The sequence below is a fragment of the Salvelinus alpinus genome, chromosome 24 (genome assembly GCF_045679555.1).
Source record: "Salvelinus alpinus chromosome 24, SLU_Salpinus.1, whole genome shotgun sequence".
In the NCBI taxonomy this organism is placed as follows: domain Eukaryota; kingdom Metazoa; phylum Chordata; class Actinopteri; order Salmoniformes; family Salmonidae; genus Salvelinus; species Salvelinus alpinus.
The window spans coordinates 5,321,026-5,344,860 of record NC_092109.1 but is presented as its reverse complement, the minus strand read 5'-3'; the positions used below and the strand labels follow the sequence as shown (position 1 = coordinate 5,344,860).

The following is a 23,835-nucleotide window of genomic DNA, read 5'->3' as shown; positions in this document are numbered from 1 at the left end:
GTATATCTTAAATAATAAAAATCTATGAATACAGTGCCTTCAAAAAGTATTCATACTGCTTTTTCTCACCTATCTACACACAATACCCCATAATGATGAAGTGAAAACATGTTTTGAGAAAAATTTTCAAATGTATTGGAAATGAAACATATCTATAATACATAAGTATTCAAACCCCTGAGTCAATACATGTTATAATCACCTTTGGCAGTGATTACAGCTGTAAGTCTCTAAGAGCTTTGTACACCTGGATTGTACAATATTTGCCAATTGGATCATTTCAAAATTCTTCTAGCTCTGTCAAATTGGTTGCTGGTCATTGCCACACAACCATTTTCAAGTCTTGCGATAGATTTTCAAGCAGATTTAAGTCAAAACTGTAACTTGGCCAATCAGGAACATTCATTGTCTTCTTGGTAAGCAACTCCAGTGTATATTTGGACTTGTGTTTTAGGTTATTGTCCAGCTGGAAAATGTATTAATCTTCCAGTGTCTGGTGGAAAGCAGACAACCAGGCTTTTCCCTAGGATTTTGCCTGTCCTTAGATCATTTGCATTTCTTTTTTATCCTAAAAAAAACTCCCCAGTCCTTAACGATTACAAGCATACCCATAACATGATGCAGTCATCGCTATGCTTGAAAATATAAAGAGCGGTACTCAGTAATGTGTTGTATTGGATTTACCCAAACATAACACATTGTATTCAGGTCAACATTTTAATTGCTGGTGCCTCCCAGCAGTCTAAGGCACGGCATCACAGTGCTAGAGGCATCACTACAGACCCGGGTTTGATCTCGGGCTGTATCACAACCGGCCGTGATCGGGAGTCCCATAGGGCGGCGCACAATTGGCCCAGTGTCGTCTGGGTTAGGCGAGGGTTTGGCCGGGGGGGGCTTTACTTGGCTTATCGCGCTGTAGCGACTCCTTGTGGCAGGCCAGGGGCCTGCAGGCTGACATCAGCCGTCAGCTGAACGGTGTTTCCTCCGACACATTGGTACGGCTGGCTTCCGGGTTAAGCGGGCAGGTGTTAAGAAGTGTGTTTCTGAGCGCCATAATTCGACCTTCGCCTCCCGAGCCCATTGGGGAGTTGCAGTGATGAGACAAGATCGAAATCATAAAATATATATCATTTTAAGTGTTTATTTTTGTATCTAACATAAATCAGATAGATATAGGATATGGTAGAACGAGTATGTGGCTTTTGCTGTAGCCTACTGGCTGGAGATAAAATGTATGACAATGTAAGGAGATAGACACGTTTTACATCATGCAGGTTTCTCAGATCACTTGGGAGGCTGTTGATAGTTTTTTTGATGGAACGTTTCTGGAGCTCTCCAGAGATGCGTCTCTCCAACAGCACCCTGTAGAGTCGCGCTGTGAATGGACAAGCTAAATATTGGCAGCTTACAGGATTTCCACAAGACATGGCTTCATTCATGACAGGCAACCACATCTCCCGCACTGCTAGCTGTCAGGCAGGCGGGCAAACAGCGAGTACTGGACTGTCCACGTGTCTTAAATGTCATTACCAATTAATACTTTTTACCCAGACTTTTACAGATCTTGGACATTTACTTTTGCTTTGTGCACGTCATGGGAATGGGGCTTCTCCTGCCACTCAATTTGGGCCCGAGCCTTGGCTTCTACAAGTTGGCTTCAACAATGATTGTATGTGTGTGGCTGCATGGGAGTGCACTCGCGTGGCATGATTCTTTTTTCCGATCGGCTGGATGCCCTAATGGATGGAGCTGCCTACCTGTGTGCTGCGTGTGAGGACTGCTACCAGCTACTGTTTGTGTGTGTGTGACTTTTGGTGTCAGTATGAAAATGGAACCGAAGGAGGCCTTGGAGATGCGTCTCCCACACAACCGTGGGCCTGCTGTGTGCATGCAGAATGAAATAATGTACATGGGGTTCTGCTGTGACTTCTACAACACTGCCACCGAGAGGTTCACCACGAAGATAGGCCTAAATGCATTTCCCTTTACAACTGTAAGTAATGTACTGTTAAACCAAAGTAAACTGGCTGCCAGTAAGTTATTATAAAAACAATAGTGTACTGTTGAATTGACATGAGAGTAGACAACGTCCCTTTGATTTATCAAGCTAACATTGTGTGTGTGTGTGTGTGTGTGTGTGTGTGTGTGTGTGTGTGTGTGTGTGTGTGTGTGTGTGTGTGTGTGTGTGTGTGTGTGTGTGTGTGTGTGTGTTGTGGTGGAATTATTGTAATCAAAAGGAGAGACTTAGATTTCTTCAAAAGAATCCAACTTTATTATTTAATTACTGCAGTAATGGAGCTGGTTGGTAATCACCCCTGGAGGTGATCACTGAGAACTCAACGAGCTGGTTTGAACCACGGCATTTTATAGCAAAGTCCATCCTCCTGGATGTTAATGACAACCAACAGATGTATGGAATGGGTTACAAGGTTAAGATTTGTGTGAAAGATACTAATAATTCACAGCAGACAGTATCTCATTGTGTAGAGACCAGGGTCTGGCTCTGGAGTCATCTCTCCCTGGTACCTTACAGAACAGAAACATTAATTCATGCTCTGGAATGCGATATCCCCAAAGACATCGTAAATCTCCTGTCAGTGTTCTCACAGAGGCCCACTCTCAGTTCACACAGACACAATATAGTTATAAGAACCCTCTATTCTGTTGCATAAAACAAAACCATTTGATGCAATAAATGTATTATAACATAATCTTGCAATTTTGCTCTTTCATGCCCCCATTTTGAGAGTCCTCTCAACTTAAAGAAAATTACAAGATTAAAGAACATTAACTCACTTGTAGAAAATGCATACATTCTTCATAAACCAAGAAGCATAAAAGCAATAACTCATTGCATGGATTCCTGTATGTGACCGGCTGCTATAGCACTGGCTAAGCCTTCTCCCAAGAAACGTAGCACTGTTTCCCATTTCAACCTCCAACACATATTCTCAACATTCTACCAATTTGTCTGGGTAGGTCATGATACACAGTCACCTGCATGAACCCTTGAAGAAAAACAAAAGATGCATATTGTTTATGAGTTTCAACGCTATATCTTCATAGACAATGAAAAGCAAATATTTTATGCATAATGCAATGCAACAATGGACTTTAATAAAATAAGCTTTAGTTATCTATCACACTCCAATGGAGTGGAAATAACTATTTCCATCCCAGAAACTAAAATTAGCATATCTTGTCGGAAAGATCCAGGAGGTGACCCATGCTTTAAGTAAAATGTATTCTGTTGGTGCCTAATGAACATGACCCAAGACAAGAATCATGATTCCACTATTTATAAGGCAATGCCTATAGATCAAATAGATTAGGATCAGTTTCACTCTCCGGATCAAAGTTCACCCTCTCCATTATTCACCCATTCATGCTGAGAATAGTGTCAACATCTTTAGTTCATAACAGCAATCAAAAAATCCATAATACATGAATTGCTTCACTCGTATAGTTATTAGCATGAATCCTTCAGTTTAAAAAAAATCATTCAGTTTCCAAATCATAATCAAAGCCAAAATGAATTATCCAACCCAAATGTTCAATGACATTGCTCAGTGATTCAAATTGGTCCTATCACTCAAAGACAAAAACCATACATTTAAAACACATCAACATTGGCAGAATGTACATTTATATTAAGTACAGTATAATTATCCTATAACTCTACTATTAACTTTCTTATCACGATTATAATACAGATCAGTATCTTAATGCATTCTTAATCTAAATTACTATAATTTTATGTAGTGTGTAGACCCCTACAATCAACCTGATACCCCAAAATAAACAATTTTAGACAAGTCTAAATCATTATTGGGCACAGTTTCCCCCCCCCACACACACACCCATCAAGCACCGATTCTTCTGACGTCTTCTTCATTGTCTTCTTCAGATAGCTTTACAGTTCAAAGTGGATGGCCCATGATAATGTCCCAATTTCAATGTCCTACCTGAGCCGCCACCCCCTTTACCACCCATTATGTCTATTCTATTTGTCAACCAGTACACCAGCAACATAAGAGAAGTTCGGAACAGATCTCTCTCCATGCTCACTCCACGTGGACTCCTGTCACACTCCTGAGAGAAAAGACATGAGAGAAAAGCAGTCGATAGCTCCGATCGTACGCTGCATACAGGTTGCTGGCTCAGGACTCAGGTCTCTCGGTAGAAGTGGTGCGGACAGGGCCGTGTTGAACGCCTTTGTCACTCTTCTCCAGCGAGTTAGAGTGGGTTTTGAGGTACACACACTGTTCGGTCCAATTATCTCTTCCATGCATTAAGACACCGACTGATGTCACCTTTCATGATAACCTCGAGAGGACAGATCAGAACAACAGTTTAGTTCAGGAACATTTTTTATTCAGGAAATCCAGACAAGCATTAACTATATGATAAATAATTACTTGTACCAATTGTTTTCTTAATACCAATGTCTAAACAAGTGTCAAAGAGACTAACAACACATTCAACTGAAACTATTTTTTCAAATTGGCTTATACTCCCCATCACACTGTCAACTTCATCGCAGAGCCACAGGATCAGGAAGTTAGACCTATAACCCATCGGGAGAAATCCCAACAATCCAGCAGACCTAATCTGGTGAGATTTGTATCAAAACAGAACAGAACAAACAACACAACAATACACTCCTTCACATACCACTCAATACACTCCTACATATCACTCAAGGCGTGTAAACTTCAATTCAAAACCTCAGAGGACTGTTACCTCCCCCATTTTGACACATAACTCCACATGTGAGTAATGTGTAAAAAAACAAAAACACTACTAGTGGGCAAAAAATAAAACAAAATAATTTCAAATAACAAAATCAAATTAAAATAACTATACCCATATGGTCATAGTAAAAAAGACTTAAGACAGCTGAACCTTAGTTAATGGCAATGCCCTTTCCTTCCCGTTGGTTCAAATCACAAATATGGCTAAGAACTGTAAACTTCATCACATTATCAATATCACAAATTACCTTCAAATCAGTATTACAAATTACCTTAAATTCATTATCCAAATGGCTTTCCAGTGAGGGTGATCAGGACAGAGGTCAGAGGTCCTACAAACCCTCCAAATAAGTATTTCTTACTATATTAGCCAAATTAATGAAAAACAGTCAAACATGTCATACATTTTGTATCCCAGGTTTCCAGTAAGTTTTCAGTACATGTCTTATCAAAAGAATTCAAGTGTTCAATAAAAACTCAGAAAATAAAAACTTCAAAAAAGTCAATTAAGATACCTCGGCACTAAGACAAATGGAAAACTCACCAAACCCAAAGGAAATAGAACACTTACAATAAATCAAACATAGTATTTTAAAAACACCAACAAATAGTCATAACAAGTTTGTTGAGTGTGGGTATTTGCAAACCTTAAGGTAAAAACAAACAAAAAATTATTTAATTTAGTACACAGCTCTGGGAAACATTTCAAAGAGAGACAAGGAAACCCCCATTTTCTTGGAAAACCCCCACAAAACATGTTGTTAGCATTCACTATACGACACCGATTCAGCAACCCAAAAGTTCTAACTACAAACAAAACCTTATGATAATGATAAGTCCACTGTACTCCGTCAAATCATTAATCGTTTGTTTCAATCTACCCCAACGTTTATGTGCGCTTAATTTAGCACGTGCTACCCTTAGACACGACAACATGTATCTCACCACCGAGTCTAACAATTCACTCCCATATTATATTATATGACTGGTCTCTCTTTTCCATAATCATATAAAATGATCCTGGTATAGTTACTAGACCAATGTCCAACAACATATGTAATTGTAAGGGTCCTGTGTGTAGCTGGTGTAGAGAGTCAGGCGCAGGACAGCAAATATGAGTAATCAACATACTTTTACTCAGAATGACAAATGTACAAAGTAACATCACGAGCACACCATAACGGACCGAAAATACAATAAACAATCACTCACAAACAAACATGGGGAACAGAGGGTTAAATAATAAACAGGTAATTGGGTGAGTGAAACCAGGTGTGTAAGACTAAGACAAAACAAATGGAAAATGAAAAGTGGATCGGCGGTGGCTCGAAGGCCGGTGACGTCGACCGCCGAACGCCGCCCGAACAAGGAGAGGGACCGACTTCGAAGGAAGTTGTGACAGTAATAGCTATTTCACCTTAGATGTTTCCTGTAACCTCTTTAAATGTAATACTTTTTTCTGTCACAAATGTAGTCAATGTCTCATCGTAATGAACCATTTATCCTTCCCGGTAATCTAATAATTTCAACCTGTTGCATTAATTTAGTAAAAATATAAACCTGTCGTTTAACAAATCTAGAACCTTGAAAAGGTTGGTGCTGTCTCATCAGCATAATAGTGAAAACTATCCTGTAATCCACTTTAATGACTGGACACTGTTCCACGTAATAGAACCAGATTATAATGTTAGAATACATACACTTTCTGCTCAAATTCACTGGTATTAACTAAACTATAAAACCCAGCAACAGTAATCAGAAATTATCACAGAACGTTTTCGATTTAACTATTCAGACCTCACCTGCAAATGTCCCACTGAATCCTTACAGCTCGATATAGCCCAGCGAGTACGAATAACTCTTCTATTCTTACCAGTAGGAAAAAACTATATTTCCCATTCTCAACAACGTTCAGCCCTTACCTCTATCGTAAGGTTAAAAACAAACTTGACAACTTTCTCTTCTCCTTCAGCTTCACACTTATGAAATGTCCAAGACTTTAAAAGTAACATGTAACACGCCAACTTCATAAAATACATCAGTCAATCCATAAGAAGAAAAAAAAACATTTCGGTGGGCACAGCACTGTCGTAATTACCTATCCGCTATTAATAGAAGTCATTAGATTTAGGTAACTGCCTCTTCTTTGATTCAGTTATTTACATACGACTCCATTCTCAATATATTATTCCAGCAGACCATTTACGCAACAGACAACGTATTACATTGAAATCGCCTCGCTATTTATGTTGAATAAGTTAGCCTTTCAATTTGAACTAAGCAAGCTGTTAAAACGTTCAGTTTGTATCTTAATCAAACACTGGCGGCCGTATTTGTACAGGCAAAACATACCAATAGTTGAATTACAATCAAAAACATAGATTTTAGTCAATACCAATGCTATTGAAAAGACGAAGAAATCCCGCAAATAACCCAATTTACAATTGTCTGTAGTCGAAACATCAGGCACATAATAACGACATAATTCCCAGAAAATAGCCTTATAGTTACATCGTTAGGGTAAGTAACCCAAAAGTGGACACCCTCCAATCAGTTTCTGAGACAATTGCTCAGACTTTGTAGACAGTTTAATAATGATTAAACATAATATTTATCAAATGATCCATTAAAGATACCAACTCAAAACCTATGTACATTTGAAGTCGGAAGTTTACATACACTTAGGTTGGAGTCATTAAAACTTGTTTTTCAACCACTCCACAAATGTATTGTTAACAAACTATAGTTTTGGCAAGTCGGTTAGGACATCGACTTTGTGCATGACACAAGTCATTTTTCCAACAATTGTTTACAGACAGATTATTTCACTTATTATTCACTGTGTCACAATTCCAGTGGGAATACACGAAGGTAACTAAACAGCCTAGAAAATTCCAGAAAATGATGTCATGGCTTTAGAAGCTTCTGATAGGCTAATTGACATAATTTGAGTCAATTGGAGGTACCTGTACCCGTGGATGTATTTCAAGGCCTACCTTCAAACTCAGTGCCTCTTTGCTTGACATCATGGGAAAATCAAAAGAAATCAGCCAAGACCTCAGAAAAAAGAATTGTAGACATCCACAAGTCTGGTTCATCCTTGGGAGCAATTTCCAAACGCCTGAAGGTACCACGTTCATCTGTACAAGCAATAGTACGCAAGTATAAACACCATGGGTCAACGCAGCCGTCATACCGCTCTGGAAGGAGATGCGTTCTGTCTCCTAGAGATTAACATACTTTGGTGTGAAAATTGCTGGAGGAAACAGGTACAAAAGTATCTATATCCACAGTAAAACGAGTCCTATATTGACATAACCTGAAAGGCCGCACAGCAAGGAAGAAGCCACTGCTCCAAAACCGCCATAAAAAAGCCAGACTACAGTTTGCAACTGCACACGGGGACAAAGATTGTACATTTTGGAGAAATGTCCTCTGGTCTGATGAAACAAAAATAGAACTGTTTGGCCATAATAACAATCGTTATGTTTGGAGGAAAAAGGGGACGCTTGCAAGCCGAAGAACACCATCCCAACCGTGAAGCACAGGGGTCGCAGCATCATATTATGGGGGTGCTTTGCTGCAGGAGGGACTGGGGCACTTCAGAAAATAGATGGCATCATGAGGTAGGAGAATTATGTGGATATATTGAAGCAACAACTCCAGACATCAGTAGTTAAAGCTTGGTCACAAATGGGTCTTCCAAATGGACAATGACCCCAATCATACTTCCAAAGTTGTGGCAAAATGGCTTAAGGACAACAAAGGCAAGGTATTGGAGTGGCCATCACAAATCCCTGACCTCAATCCTATAGAAAATGTGTGGGCTGAACTGAAAAAGCGGGTGTGAGCAAGGAGGCCTACAAACCTGACTCAGTTACACCAGCTCTGTCAGGAGGAATGGTCCAAAATTCACACAACTTATTGTGGGAAGCTTGTGGAAGGCTACCCGAAATGTTTGACCCCAAGTTAAACATTTTAAAGGCAATGCTTCCAAATAGTAATTGAGTGTATGTAAACTTCTGACCCACTGGGAATATGATGAAAGAAATAGAAGCTGAAATAAATCATTCTCTCAACTATTGTTCTGACATTTCACATTCTTAAAATAAAGTGGTGATCCTAACTGACCTAATTTCTAATCGGATTAAATGCCAGGAATTGTGAAAAATTTAGTTTAAATGTATTTGGCTAAGGTGTATGTAAACTTCCAACTTCAACTGTATGTCTACGTATGGGTTGTTTAAGTTGCATCTGATTTACTTTTTCGAATCTCTAGTAATCGATTATACACACATACCCACATAGAATTCATCACATTTTCATACCTTCAATGAATCCAAATGAAACGTAACACATTTTTAGGTACACACATCAACCATCCCATTTGCATTTTCAAGGACTCTCCACCGCTACGAAGCAGCTCTCCAAACATACTCCCAGCAGAACCAAAAAAATTAACTTTTGTTTCCCGGACAATGACACCACCCGTGATATTCATGCTCTGGAATGCGGAACCCCAAAGACATCGTAAATCACCTGTCAGTGTTTTCACAGAGGCACACTTTCAGTTCACACAGACACAATAGAGTTATAAGAACCCTCTATTCTGTTGCATAAAACAACCATTTGATGCAATAAAAGCATAACAATATTGTGCATTGGAAGAATTGTAAATCCATTGTGAAAGGCTATGGAGTTTGCGTTACAAACTATTCAGATGAAATGTGTCCATATATTGGTATTTTAGTCAAATTAAATCAAATGTTATTTGTCACATGCTTCGTAGACAACATGTGTAGACGAACAGTGAAATGCTTACTTACAGGTCCATTTCCAACAATACAGAGTTAAAGATAAGATTTTGAATAAATAAAGAAAATGGAAATAGTGACACGAGAAATAAATACACAGTGAATAACTAATAAAAATAATGAGTAAAATTAACATGGCTCTTTAAAAGGAGTAGAAAATAACATGCCTATATACAGGGAGTACCAGTACCGAGGCGATGTGCAGGGGTACGAGGTAATTGAGGTAGGTATGTACTGTACATATACAGTACAGTAGGTATGGGTAAAGTGACTAGGCAACAGGATAGATAATAGACAATAGCAGCAGCGTATGTTGTGAGTTTGAAAGTGTGTGTGTGTTGTGGTGTCAGTGTAAAAAAAGGGTCAATGGCAGTAGTCCAGGTAGCCATTTTATTAGCTATTCAGCAGTCTTGTTTAGAAGTCTTATGGCTAGGGGATAGAAGCTGTTCAGGATCCTGTTGGTGCATTAGTACCGCTTGCCGGTACCGCTTGGTAACGCTTGCCGGTACCGCTTGTGGCTTGTTTGACTGGAGTCACTGACAATTTTTTGGGCCTTCCTCTGACACAGCCTGGTATAGAGGTCCTGGGCCGTATTCACTACCCTGTATAGCGCCTTGCGGTCAGATGCTAAGCAGTTGCCATACCAAGCAGTGATGCAGCCAGTCAAGATGCTCTCGATGGTGCAGCTGTATAACGTTTTGAGGATCTGAAGGCCCATGTCAAATCTTTTCAGCCTCCTGAGAGAGAAGAGGCATTGTCGTGCCCTCTTCACGACTGTGTTGGTGTGTTTGGACCATGATAGTTTGTTGGTGATGTGGACACCAAGGAACCTGAAGCTCTCGACCCTCTCCACTACAGCCCTGTCGATGTGAATGGGGAGTGCTCGGCCTTCCGTTTCCTGTAGTCCATGATCAGTTCCTTTGTAATACTGACTTTGAGGGAGAGGTTGTTGTCCTGGCACCACACTGCCAGGCCTCTGACCTCCTGCCTATAGGCTGTCTCGTTGTCATCGGTGATCAGGCCTACCACCATTGTGTTGTCGGCAAACGTAATTATGGTGTTGGAGTCGTGCTAGGCCACGCAGTCGTGGGTGAACAGGGTGTACAGGAGGTGACTAAGCACACACCCTGGAAGGGCCCCTGTGTTGAGGGTCAGCATGGCGGATATGTTTTTTAATACCCTCACCACCTGGGGCGCCCGTCAGGAAGTCCAGGATCCAGTTGCAGAGGGAGGTGTTCAGCCCCAGGGAACTTAGCTTAGTGATGAGATTTGAGGGCACTATACCACCTATTGGTTGTAACTGTGGAAGCTATGTTGGTCCATGTTACATTTTGTCGGATGATATGAAATATGCCGCCATCGGAGGCTATCGCTTGTGTATCTTTGCAACATTGGTATTTACATTTGATGAAACATTTTGTCAATTTCAGTTAATATCCTTTGTCACTCTGGTAATGTTGAAGCTATGGTGAACTTGGGGTTGATCAATGTTTATTTATGAGTAAATCTGTCTTTGATAATGGCCCGTGTCTACCCAGCTACCGACTTCATCGCAAATCATTGCACTAAACCCATTACTTATTCAGAGATCTGTAGAGTGTACAAAGAAAATCTGGTTGTGCAAAGAAAATCTGGTTTAGCATATTGAAACAAGAACACTTACTCAAATGGATTCATAAATAAATATTTGATTGAATTTGATTGAATTTGTTCTAGTCTGCTTCTGATTGATTGCATGTGTATTGAACTCTGATTGAAAGAGGAAGGGTGGGTTGTAAGCAGACTTTCATATCACAACACAAACAGAATGCAATCGGATAAGATTAGATCCCGTACTATGCAAAAATCTACTCCTTGCATAATGCATTCAACGTTGTTTCAATGTTGACAAAGAGAAAGAAAGATGCAAGAGATTCAGACACATTTTACATCACATCATATACTTTCCTCAGAGAGAGAGTGACATATAATAGCCCAAATGCAGTTCATTTTCCTTTCTCACCTCTCCTGGCTGAGACTATACAAATGTAGCGGATGGCTAAGTGCATTGCTACAGCATTGTCCTACATACAAAAAGAGTGATAAGCATAAGAATGGGTACAATGCTGTCTTTCACGTTCTGTCTCAGCAAACCTTACCTGCAATTTAACTTCACTAGGGTAGGGGGCAGCATTGGGAATTTTGGATGAAAAGCATGCCCAGAGTAAACTGCCTGCTACTCAGGCCCAGAAGCTGATATATGCATATTATTAGTGGATTTAGATAGAAAACACTCGGAAGTTTCTAAAAGTGTTTGAATGATGTCTGTGAGTATAACAGAACTCATATGGCAGGCAAAAACCTGAGAAAAAAATCCAACCAGGAAGTGGGAAATCTGAGGTTTGTAGTTTTTCAACTCTTTGACTATCGAATACACAGTGTCTATGGGGTCATATTGCACTTCCTAAGGCTTCCACTAGATGTCAACAGTCTTTAGAACCTTGTTTGATGCTTCTACTGTGGAGGAGGGGCGAATGAGAGGGGAATGAGTCAGAGGTCTGCCAGAGAGCCACGAGCTGACCATGCGCGTTCACGTGAGAGTTAGCTTGCGTTCCATTGCATTTCTGAATACAAAGGAATTCTCCGGTTGGAACATTATTGAAGATTTATGTTAAAAACATCCTAAAGATTGATTCTATACATCATTTGACATGTTTCTACGGACTGTAACGGAACTTTTTGACTTTTCGTCTGCACCTAGTGATCGTGCGTCATGAATTTTGATTACTGGGCTAAACGCGCAAACAAAAAGGAGGTATTTGGACATAAATTATGGACATTATCGAACAAAACAAACATTTATTGTGGAACTGGGATTCCTGGGAGTGCATTCTGATGAAGATCATCAAAAGGTAAGTGAATATTTATAATGCTATTTCTGACTTCTGTTGACTACACAACATGGCGGATATCTGTTTTGGTTGTGTTGGTCTCTGAGCGCTGTACTCAGATTATTGCATGGTGTGCTTTTTCCCGTAAAGCTTTTTTGAAATCTGACACAGCGGTTGCATTAAGGAGAAGTGGATCTAAAATTCCATGCATTACAGTTGTATCTTTTAGCAATGTTTATTATGAGTATTTCTGTAAATTGATGTGGCTCTCTGCAAAATCACCGGATGTTTTGGAACTACTGAACATAACGCGCCAATGTAAACTCAGATTTTTGGATATAAATATGAACTTTACCGAACAAAACATACATGTATTGTGTAACATGAAGTCCTATGAGTGTCATCTGATGAAGATCATCAAAGGTTAGTGATTCATTTTATCTATATTTCTGCTTTTTGTGACTCCTCTCTTTGGCTGGAAAAATGGCTGTGTTTTTCTGTGACTTGGCTCTGACCAAACATAATCGTTTGGTGTGCTTTCATTGTAAAGCCTTTTTGAAATCGGACACTGTGGCTGGATTTACAACAAGTCTATCTTTAAAATGGTGTAAAATACTTGTATGTTTGAGCAATTTTAATTATGGGATTTCTGTTGTTTTTAATTTGGCGCCCTGCAGTTTCACTGGCTGTTGACGAGGTGGGACGCTACCGTTCCACATACCCTAGTAAGGTTAAACAATATAAACATATTAATATAATCAGTCCTTGGGCTATAGAATATGTTTCTGCTGGCTACACTGATGTCTTGCCTTTCTTTTTACACAAAGCAGGATTAGTACAGAAGAACTGTAGCAACTGGTACACAAACTTCTTCATGCCAGAATCGGGGTCCCAGCGGGTTGCTTTTTCTTGCCAAAAAAAGAGAGAGAAAAAAAAAAAGACATCAACACAAATCCATACTGTCTCCTGCTGGGAGATCTATTTTTTCTCTTTCTTGTTTGTCACCTGGGACTTGCTAGTTGCCACTCTAAACCAAACTCAAAAAGACGCAAAATAATACAAAAAGCCCATGAGTATAAAGTATAAAACGTACACCTGAAGTGATACAACTTTATCTGTTTATAACTGCTTATTAACTTTGAAAACAATGTTGGTGGTCAGGTCGTTCAGAATACACAATATTGTTCAAATACACTTCTCCTATTTGGAGTTTTATTACAGAATCAAATTTCAATTTTAAATCCACACATTTTGAGATTTGAAACAATCCAGTAGTGTGCATCCTGGTCATATTGAAGAACTGACCAACCATGTTCTGACATCTCCCATACCTGTACACAACACATAGAGATGTTATCAACAGGTGCCACTCTCTGAGGGTGGTCTCCGTCTCAGCAGAAATACATTCTAATTTCACACATACAGTAATAACACGTTCAAATAAAATAAAAAACTAATGGAAAAAGAGTGGAGAGATATCCTCTGGTAAAGCATTAAGGATACACACAGCAGCTTTCACATGAAGACCGAGGGAGCAACATCATAAAAAAAAAAGCTCAAATAATAGTAAAAGGACATGAATATTTGAGGCTGCATTAATTACTTGAGGACCAACATAATTAGTTATGTGCATTCCTTCGAGTGGCTTTCTTGACTTGAGATGAGACAAACCTTTTGCAAGGTGAGCAAATGAATGAGCTGCGACGCAAAAACAGTCACAGTGGATAGGAAGAAAGAGGATAAGGAGGATAAATGAACTAGCGTTGGTCCTCCAGGTCAAGCCTCATCTTTAGCTGTATTGTCCTCCAGATCCTCATCGCTGTCTACATCACTGTAGACTGTCTTCTTGACCTTCGTCTTTCTGCTTCTCTCCTCCTTCATCCTCTGTTTCCCCTGCTTTGTTGCCATTTTCACTGAAGAGAGGATTAAGAAAGGAACAAAAGAGAGTTGAAGGCACTAGTTTGCCATTTACATTTTATAATGACAACCAGATATTAGTTTGTCCTGTCATTGATCTTTGTGAAAATAAATAATTTCAAGCTACTCAAAATCTAAATAATGTTGCTTCATAACTTGGGTGAGTGAGTGTAAAAGTGCTTCTCATTGTCAACTGAACTACATAATATTGATCTTCTCATTGTTTTTTTTAAAGAAGGTATCCTTCACAGAGTTTATTTTGAGATCACAATGGCTGGGTCTCACCTGCTGATGAAACCAACTGATTGTCTCGACCTCTGTCATCTTCACGGATGGCAGTGCTGTCCAGTTTCACCTCATCGTCAATGACAATCCTTTGCCGTGCACTCTCAAACACAGACTTGAGAACAATTGAGTCCTCAAATATCTATGGCAAACACACACAACATAAACCAAATTAGCCTCTCACAATCATTAGCTGGGGGAATCATGGTATGTGGATTTCACGTAGAACCGTAGACAGTGACATGAATTCCAGTGGCCCTAGATCACATCCCTGCGGCACACCTGAGATCCCTCCAGGTTGAAGGTCTGGGCGTTGTGACACAGCAGTATGATGTCTTTCTCCAGATCTCCCACACTCCTGTACTTATGATTGCGCACACGCTCCTACCAAAAACAACACATTGTCAGAAAACATGTATGCTCACATAAATACAGTGTATATTAGTACCTGAATACAACATCAAAGAAAAGTTTGCTCAGATGACGATGGAATATGCAACCACAGGGTTGTGGAGGGACCGTTGGACACATAAAAGGCTAGCACTGCCATCTGTGACTTTGTTAACAGGCCTAGATCCAGTTGGTATGTGGGAAGATTTGTTGGTCGATCTGGTGGGTTAGTGCTGAGATTTGGTGGTGAGCAACCAGAAGGCTGATGGGTGGGTTGGTTCTGCGCTGAATTGGTATGTGGTAAGATGTGGGTGGGTTGGTGTCGTGCTGAGTTTATAGATTGCGGTGTAGAGCAGGGGTGCCCAATCTAGGGAATCCACGCGCCAATATTTCCTGTTGGGGCGTGAGTCCTGAAATATTTTTTTTGGGGGGGGGGGAGATAATCAAAATAATATATATACAGTACCAGTCAAAAGTTTGGACACCTTCTCATTCAAGGGTTTTTCTTTATTTTTACGATGTTCTACATTGTAGAATAATAGTGAAGACATCAAAACTATGAAATAACACATATGGAATCATGTAGTAACCAAAAAGGTGTTAAACAAATCCAAATATGTTTTATATTTGAAATTCTTCAAAGTAGCCACCCTTCGCCTTGATGACAGCTTTGCACACTCTCGGCATTCTCTCAACCAGCTTCACCTGGAATGCTTTTCCAACAGTCTTGAAGGAGTTTCTACATATGCTGAGCACAGCTGTCATCAAGGCAAAGGGTAGCTACTTTGAAGAAGCTCAAATATATAATATATTTGGATTTGTTTAACACTTTCTTGGTTACTACAGGATTCCATAGGTGTTATTTCATCGTTTTGATGTCTTCACTATTATTCTACAATGTAAAAAACAGTAGCAATAAAGAAAAACCCAGGAATGAGTAGGTGTGCCTCAAACTTTTGACTGGTACTGCATGTGCAAATATAAATACAGGTGCATAATAATAGATAATAATTCATTTTGATGCTGATATAGGTCATATAAAATGCAATATGAACAGAAAATGGTGTGTTCCCAAATCTCTGCATTTAATTGGAATGAGTCTTTAAGATGGCTATTTTACACCAAAAGTCTATTTGCAGTAAAATAGCCTACTGTTTTTGTGGAGGCCTACAAGTGCACTGTATTCCAATTCATTGTGATGCTGTTATGAACTATGAAGGGTTATATCAAATGCAATATGAAAATGTAAAATGCTATGTATTTGTGGCTAATTTGATCAAATGTGTGAAAAAAGTTGGGAATCTCTGGTGTAGAGGGTCCACTGAGCCTACCCGGATCCTCCTGAAGTCCACAGGCTTTCGGATCAGCTCGTAATACTCTGACACCTCCTTCCTAGAAGGCAGTTGGATGAAGCCTTTGCTGATCTGACGGCCCAACCTGGAAGCATTTAGCACAGGCTCTGTTACGGGCCAAAAACACACAGACCTCTCCAGACAATAGTATATGATTAGTTTCAAATAGTTTCAGCGTTTGATATAGCCTGCCTGGAGTGGCGGATTAGCCAGATTTAGTTCCATCGTGCCAATCAAGTGCAGCCAAAGTATTTGAAAGAAAACATATTATTTTAAGTCGGGTCCGATCGTAGAGATAGATAGAGGACTCTTGTGCCCAACAGCTTGTTCTAGCATGGGCAGAGCCATTGAGGAAAGATCACATAATTCCAACAGGTCACCAGGAGGGATCAGCCAATGAAATATACATGTGCGGAAAAATTCCATAACTGAAGGTGGCAGTAAATCGCCAACCTTGGCTCTATACCTGTTCAAACAACACACTTTAGGTGGCAGTGTGCACCCTTTTAGTTTGTTTGCCAACTCATAGAAGTAGTAGAATAAGAAAATGGACTACCTCAAAAAAGTTCTCAGGTTTCTTTTTACATTTAAGTTATTTAGCAGAGGGTCTTAGAGGAGCACTTAGGGTTAAGTGTCTTGCTGAAGAGCACATCGACAGATTTTTCACCTTGTCATGTTGGAGATTCTAACCAGCAACCTGGCCCAAAGTGCTTAACTGCTAGGCTACCTGCTGCCCATGCTCTCACAGATGCCATAATGGGACAGATACAATCTAAGTCTATTGATCTATCTAAGTCCTCTCTGTCTGATCATTTCTGCAGCACACTGCTCACACTGTGAAATGGAGGGAAACAATAAGTAATTCATGTTGAACCAGTCCCTGCATGGTCTAACATCAAACGTCACTGCCCTTCTTATCCACAAATTGCTAATTAGTACTTAATAATACGTGTGGACATAATTGCATCATAATTACATAATTAACACAGTGCTCATCCCCAATTCTCGCTGCTAATCTCACCCATCTTTGTAGTTGATGACCATATCCACCAGTGTGCTCAGCTGCTTGGTGAGCTCGGGGGGGTTGGGGAGCAGTTTCTCCGCCGGAGGTCGGCCCCGGCGCTTCTTGACCTTTTCACCTTCAGCATCCTGTCCGGAGTCTCGTGACTCTAAGTCTTTGTTGCCGTGGTGATCACCTTTCCGTTTCTTCAGGCTGATGTCCTCTTCCATGTCCTCCAAGACCCCGTTCTCCTCCACCTTGAGGAGGAGGAAGAAGAAGTTCATTGTTCAGAATTCAAAGATGACCGCAATATACTTATACACTAAAGCTGAAAATAGTTCACAAATTTTAACATAAACCATTGGTGTATAGGTCTATTGCGGTCATCTTTGACTTCTGGGGCTTTATTTTTGTCGAAATCTGTTTGTGTAAACAATTTAAATTTCATTTGGTACTTGCTCCCAGACAAACTAAACAACTTCTTTGTTCGCTTTGAGTAAAATACAGTGCCACCGACACGGCCCGCTACCAAAACCTGCGGGCTCTCCTTCACCGCAGCCAACGTGAGTAAAACATTTAAACGTGTTAACCCTCGCAAGGCTGCCGGCCCAGATGGCATCCCTAGCCGCGTCCTCAGAGCATCCGCAGACCAGCTGGCTGGTGTGTTTACGGACATATTCAATCAATCCCTATCCCAGTCTGCTGTTCCACATGCTTCAAGAGGGCCACCATTGTTCCTGTTCCCAAGAAAGCTAAGGTAACTGAGCTAAACGACTACTCACTTCCGTCATCATGAAGTGTTTTGAGAGACTAGTCAAGGATCATATCACCTCCACCCTACCTGACACCTTAGACCCACTCCAATTTGCTTACCGCCCCAATAGGTCCACAGACGACTCAATCTCAATCACACTGCACACTGCCCTAACCCATCTGGACAAGAGGAATACCTATGTAAGAATGCTGTTCATCGACTACAGCTCAGCATTTAACACCATATTACCCTCCAAACTCGTCCTTAAGCTCGAGACCCTGGGTCTCGACCCCACCCTGTGCAACTGGGTCCTGGACTTTCTGACGGGACGCTCCCAGGTGGTGAGAGTAGGAAACAACATCTCCACCCCGCTGATCCTCAACACTGGGGCTCCACAAGGGTGCGTTCTCAGCCCTCTCCTGTACTCCCTGTTCACCCATGACTGCGTGGCCATGCACGCCTCCAACTCAATCATCAAGTTTGCAGACGACACTACAGTGGTAGGCTTGATTACCAACAACGGCGAGGCGGCCTACAGGGAGGAGGTGAGGGCCCTCGGAGTGTGGTGTCAGGAAAATAACCTCACACTCAACGTCAACAAAATAAAGGAGATGATTGTGGACTTCAGGAAACCGCAGAGGGAGCACACCCCTATCCACATTGACGGGACAGTAGTGGAGAAGGTAGAAAGTTTTAAGTTCCTCGGCGTACACATCACGGACAAACTGAAATGGTCCACCCACACAGACAGCGTGGTGAAGAAGGCACAACAGCGCCTCTTCAACCTCAGGAGGCTGAATAATTCTATTTTTTTTAAGGGGTGGATCAGCTTAATATTTCGGAAAGAATGTTGCTTCCAATGTAATTGTCTGCATTATTTCCAATCCCCCATATTTTTGGGGTAAATATATATATCCATACATGCATGCATACATATACATACCTATATAGACATACTTTTTTAAAGAATATACCTTTATTATTATTCCCCGCAAACCCTACCACCGATCCCCCAATTGGAGTAACTAATAAACACTTCTGCTTTTACCTTCAATTTATACATCTTATACACATTTTACAGACACAGTCTACTTCACAATAGTTCTCTCTTGTTTGTTCTTAGTCCTTCCTCTATTTCTGATGTCCATCCAGTTTGATTTCTATTTGTAACTGTGATATTTCACAAAAGTTCCGAACCTACAGTATATACATTTTACAGATCCCGTATGCTTTACATTGTTTATCTTGTTATTAGTCCCGCCATTCAGCTCCATTCAACCCCTCCCATCGATCTCTCAACATCTTTCATTTCGGATTTCTATTTGCCATATATTTTTCAACTGTGCTGTGATGCTTCACAAAATAATTGAACCTTCCTATTCTCATAGCTTCTACAGATTGTAAATGATCTTTTTTTTTTTGCGAAAAATAATTATTATATTATTGAATGATTATGGCTTTTCAATTCACCCAGTATTGCTATCTGTAGCGTTAGTTCTAGGCAAATGTTGCAATTCTTCAGCCATTCCTGGACCTGTGACCAAAAACGAGCTATATATGGACAATACCAAAATAAATGATCTAATGACTCTGCCTCCTCACAGCAGAATCTGCAGAGCTGGGAAGATTGTATCCCCCATATATATAACATTATATTAGTTGCAAGAATTTTGAATAGTAATTTAAATTGAAAAATTCGATGTTTTGAATCCGGCGTTGTTTTGCGTATCAATTCATAAACCATGTGCCATGGAATGGGTACATCTAAAATCTCTTCCCAACTATTTTGCAATTTATATGGCACAGCTGTCAGTTTTTTGGTACTTAAATGAAATTGGTATATGCTTTTATTTATCACACTTTTCTTTAACCATTTATGTTCTTTAATACAGGGCCGACATACAAGTTCCTTGCTTTTTTCCCCTTCTACTTGCCTCTTCCATTTTTGTTGTAATGCTGCAATTAATTGGTTGTAATTTTGGGTAGAGCAGACATTTCCATATGTCTATGTTAGCTGCATGTGTGACATAACTCCACCAGTCCTATTTATGATATCATTCACTAAAATGATACCTTTTTTAAACATTTCTTCGATAAATACAGTTTTTTTTATCAATTAGTATATTGGAATTTAACCACAATATTTGTTCCGTCCTTTCAGGTGGATTAAACTGAAATTGCAACTAACTTTCTAAGGCTTGTTTAAAAAATAAAGATATTTTGGAGATTATTTCCTTTTCAAACAACCGAAAATGAGTAGGTGTAATCTGAATAAAGGGAAAAAGGCCCTTCTTGAACATAGGATGAGACATTCGTACCAATTTACTAGAGAACCAGTTTGGATTTAAGTATAACTTTTGTATGACTGATGCCTTTAGTGAGAGGTCTAATGCTTTAATATTTAATCATTTCTGCCCTCCGAATTCATATTCGTTATATAAAAATAGGCCCTTTAAATTGTATCTGGCTTGCCGTTCCAAATAAAATTGAATATTTTTTGTTCATATAATTTAAAAAGCAGGTCACTAGGTGTAGGCAAAACCATAAGCAAATAAGGTAAACTGTGATATGACTAGAAATTTGCCATGTCACCAAAAACACTCGCAATCGAGAGCATCCTGTCGGGCTGTATCACCGCCTGGTACGGCAACTGCTCCGCCCACAACCGTAAGGCTCTCCAGAGGGTAGTGAGGTCTGCACAACGCATCACCGGGGGCAAACTACCTGCCCTCCAGGACACCTACAACACCCGGTGTCACAGGAAGGCCAAAAAGATCATCAAGGACAACAACCACCCGAGCTACTACCTGTTCACCCCGCTATCATCCAGGAGGCGACGTCAGTACAGGTGCATCAAAGCTGGGACCGAGAGACTGAAAAACAGCTTCTATCTCAAGGCCATCAGACTGTTAAAAAGCCATCACTAACATTGAGTGGCTGCTGTCAACATACTGACTCAAATCTCTAGCCACTTTAATAATAAAAAATTTGGTGGTAATAAATGTATCACTAGTCACTTTAAACAATGCCACTTTATATAATGTTTACATACCCTACATTACTCATCTCATATGTATATACTGTACTCTATACCATCTACTGCATCTTGCCTATACCGTTCGGCCATCGCTCATCCATATATTTATATGTACATATTCATTCCTTTACACTTGTGTGTAAAAGGTTGTCACGTTCCTGACCTGTTTTCTGTTGTTTTGTATGTGTTTAGTTGGTCAGGACGTGAGCTGGGTGGGAATTCTATGTTGTGTGTCTAGTTTGTCTGTTTCTATGTCCAGCCTAATATGGTTCTCAATCAGAGGCAGATGGTAATCGTTGTCCCTGATTGAGAATCATATATAGGAGGCTTGTTTTGTGTTGGGATTTTGTGGGTGTTTGTTTCCTGTCTCTGTGTTTGTGTTCTGCACCAGATAGGTCTGTATCGGTTTTCACGTTTGTTATTTTGTAAGTTGTTTGTAGTGTTCACTTGATCTTTTAATTAAACATGTTGAGCACTGGCTACGCTGCACTTTGGTCCTCTCCTTCACCTATGGAAGAAAGCCGTTACAGAAACACCCACCAAACCCGGACCAAGCAGCGTAGCAACGGGGAGCAGCAGCGGCCCAGTACACAGGACTACTGGACACAGGAGGAATGGTCTTGGGAGATCATGGACGGAAAAGGACCCTGGGGAAGGGTTGGAGAGAATCGCCGCTCTCGGGAGAAGGAGGCAGCCACAGCCCAGGAGCGGTGGATTGAGGAGGCAGCACGTAAGAGAGGCTGGAAGCCCGAGAGGCTCACCCAAAAATTTATTGGGGGGGGGGGCTAAAGGGGAGTGTGGCGAAGCCGGGTTGGATACCTGAGCCAACTCCCCGGGCTTACCGTGGAGTGAGAGGGCGTCGTACTGGTCAGACACCGTGTTATGCGGTGGAGCGCACGGTGTCCGCAGTACGCGTGCTTAGCCCAGTGCGGGCTATTCCACCTTGCCGCACTGGTAGGGCTAGGTTGGGCATCGAGCCGGGTGCCATGAAGCCGGCCCAACATATCTGGCCTCCAGTACGTCTCCTCGGGCCGGCGTACATGGCACCAGCCTTACAGGCGGTGTCCCCGGTTCGCCTGCATAGCCCAGTGCGGGCTATTCCACCTCGCCGCACTGGCAGGGCTACGGGGACCATTCAACCTGGTAAGGTTGGGGAGGCTCGGTGCTCAAGAGCGCGTGTCCTCCTTCACGGTCCGGTATATCCGGCGCCACCTTCCCGCCCCAGCCCAGTACCACCAGTGCCTACACCACGCACCAGGCTTCCAGTGCATCTCCAGAGCCCTGTTCCTCCTCCACGCACTCTCCCTATGGTGCGTGTCTCCAGCCCAGTGCCTCCAGTTCCGGCACCACGCACCAAGCCTCCTGTGCGTCTCCAGAGCCCTGTACGCACTGTTCCTTCTCCCCGCACTCGCCCTGAGGTGCGTGCCCTCAGCCCGGTACCTCCAGTTCCGGTACCACGCACCAGGCCTATAGTGCGCCTCGAGAGTCCAGTGTGCCCTGTTCCTGCTCCCCGCACTCGCCCTGAGGTACGTGCCCTCAGCCCGGTACCTCCAGTTCCGGCACCACGCATCAGGCCTATAGTGCGTCTCAGCCGGCCAGAGTCTGCCGTCTGCCCAGCGGTGCCTGAACTGCCCGTCTGCCCAGCGGCGCCTGAACTGTCCGTCTGCCCAACGCCGTCTGAACTGTCCGTCTGCCCAACGCCGTCTGAGCTGGCCGTCTGCCAAGCGCCATCGGAGCCATCCGTCTCCCCAGCGCCATCTGAGCCATCCGTCTCCCCAGCGCCATCTGAGCCATCCGTCTCCCCAGCGCCATCTGAGCCATCCGTCTCCCCAGCGCCGTCTGAGCCATCCGTCTGTCCCGAGCCGTTAGATCCGCCCGTCTGTCTCGAGCCGTCAGAGCCGTTCGTCAGTCAGGAGCCGCTAGAGCCATTCGTCAGTCAGGATCTGCCAGGGCCGCCAACCAGACAGGATCTGCCAGAGCCGCCAACCAGACAGGATCTGCCAGAGCCGCCAACCAGACAGGATCTGCCAGAGCCGCCAACCAGACAGGATCTGCCAGAGCCGCCAACCAGACAGGATCTGCCGGAGCCACCAACCAGACAGGATCTGCCGGAGCCGCCAACCAGACAGGATCTGCCGAAGCCGTCAGTCAGCCATGAGCGTCCAGAGCCGTCAGCCAGTCATGAGCTGCCCTACAGTCATGAGCTGCCCTACAGTCATGAGCTGCCCTACAGTCATGAGCTGCCCTACAGTCATGAGCTGCCCTACAGTCATGAGCTGCCCTACAGTCATGAGCTGCCCTACAGTCATGAGCTGCCACTCAGTCCGGAGCTGCCACTCAGTCCGGAGCTGCCACTCAGTCCGGAGCTGCCACTCAGTCCGGAGCTGCCACTCAGTCCGGAGCTGCCACTCAGTCCGGAGCTGCCATTAGTCCGGAGTTACCTCTCTGTCCTGAGCTACCTCTCTGTCCTGAGCTACCTCTCTGTCATGAGCTACCTCTCTGTCCTGAGCTACCTCTCTGTCCTGAGCTACCTCTCTGTCCTGAGCTACCTCTCTGTCCTGAGCTACCTCCAAAATCATGTGGGGGCCTTGGGGAGGATTCTTAGGCTAAGGTCGTGGGCGAGGGTCGCCACTCAAAGGACGCTAAGGAGGGGGACAAAGAC

General features: G+C 42.2%; 1 protein-coding gene across 6 annotated transcripts in view; it reads right to left on the bottom strand.

The window, feature by feature from the left end:
- Positions 1–13,514: 13,514 nt before the first annotated feature.
- Positions 13,515–23,835, bottom strand: part of LOC139551750 (probable global transcription activator SNF2L2) — a 59,579-nt gene continuing 49,258 nt past the window's right edge. For all 6 annotated transcript variants that reach the window (XM_071363058.1, XM_071363061.1, XM_071363060.1 and 3 more), the window contains exons 3-7: positions 17,404–17,639; positions 16,362–16,467; positions 14,923–15,024; positions 14,641–14,782; positions 13,515–14,351 (exon numbers count right to left, since the gene is read on the bottom strand). In XM_071363058.1, coding sequence (XP_071219159.1) covers positions 14,215–14,351; positions 14,641–14,782; positions 14,923–15,024; positions 16,362–16,467; positions 17,404–17,639 — 723 coding nt within the window. In that variant the 3' untranslated portion in view covers positions 13,515–14,214. The remainder of the gene's footprint in view (positions 14,352–14,640; positions 14,783–14,922; positions 15,025–16,361; positions 16,468–17,403; positions 17,640–23,835) is intronic.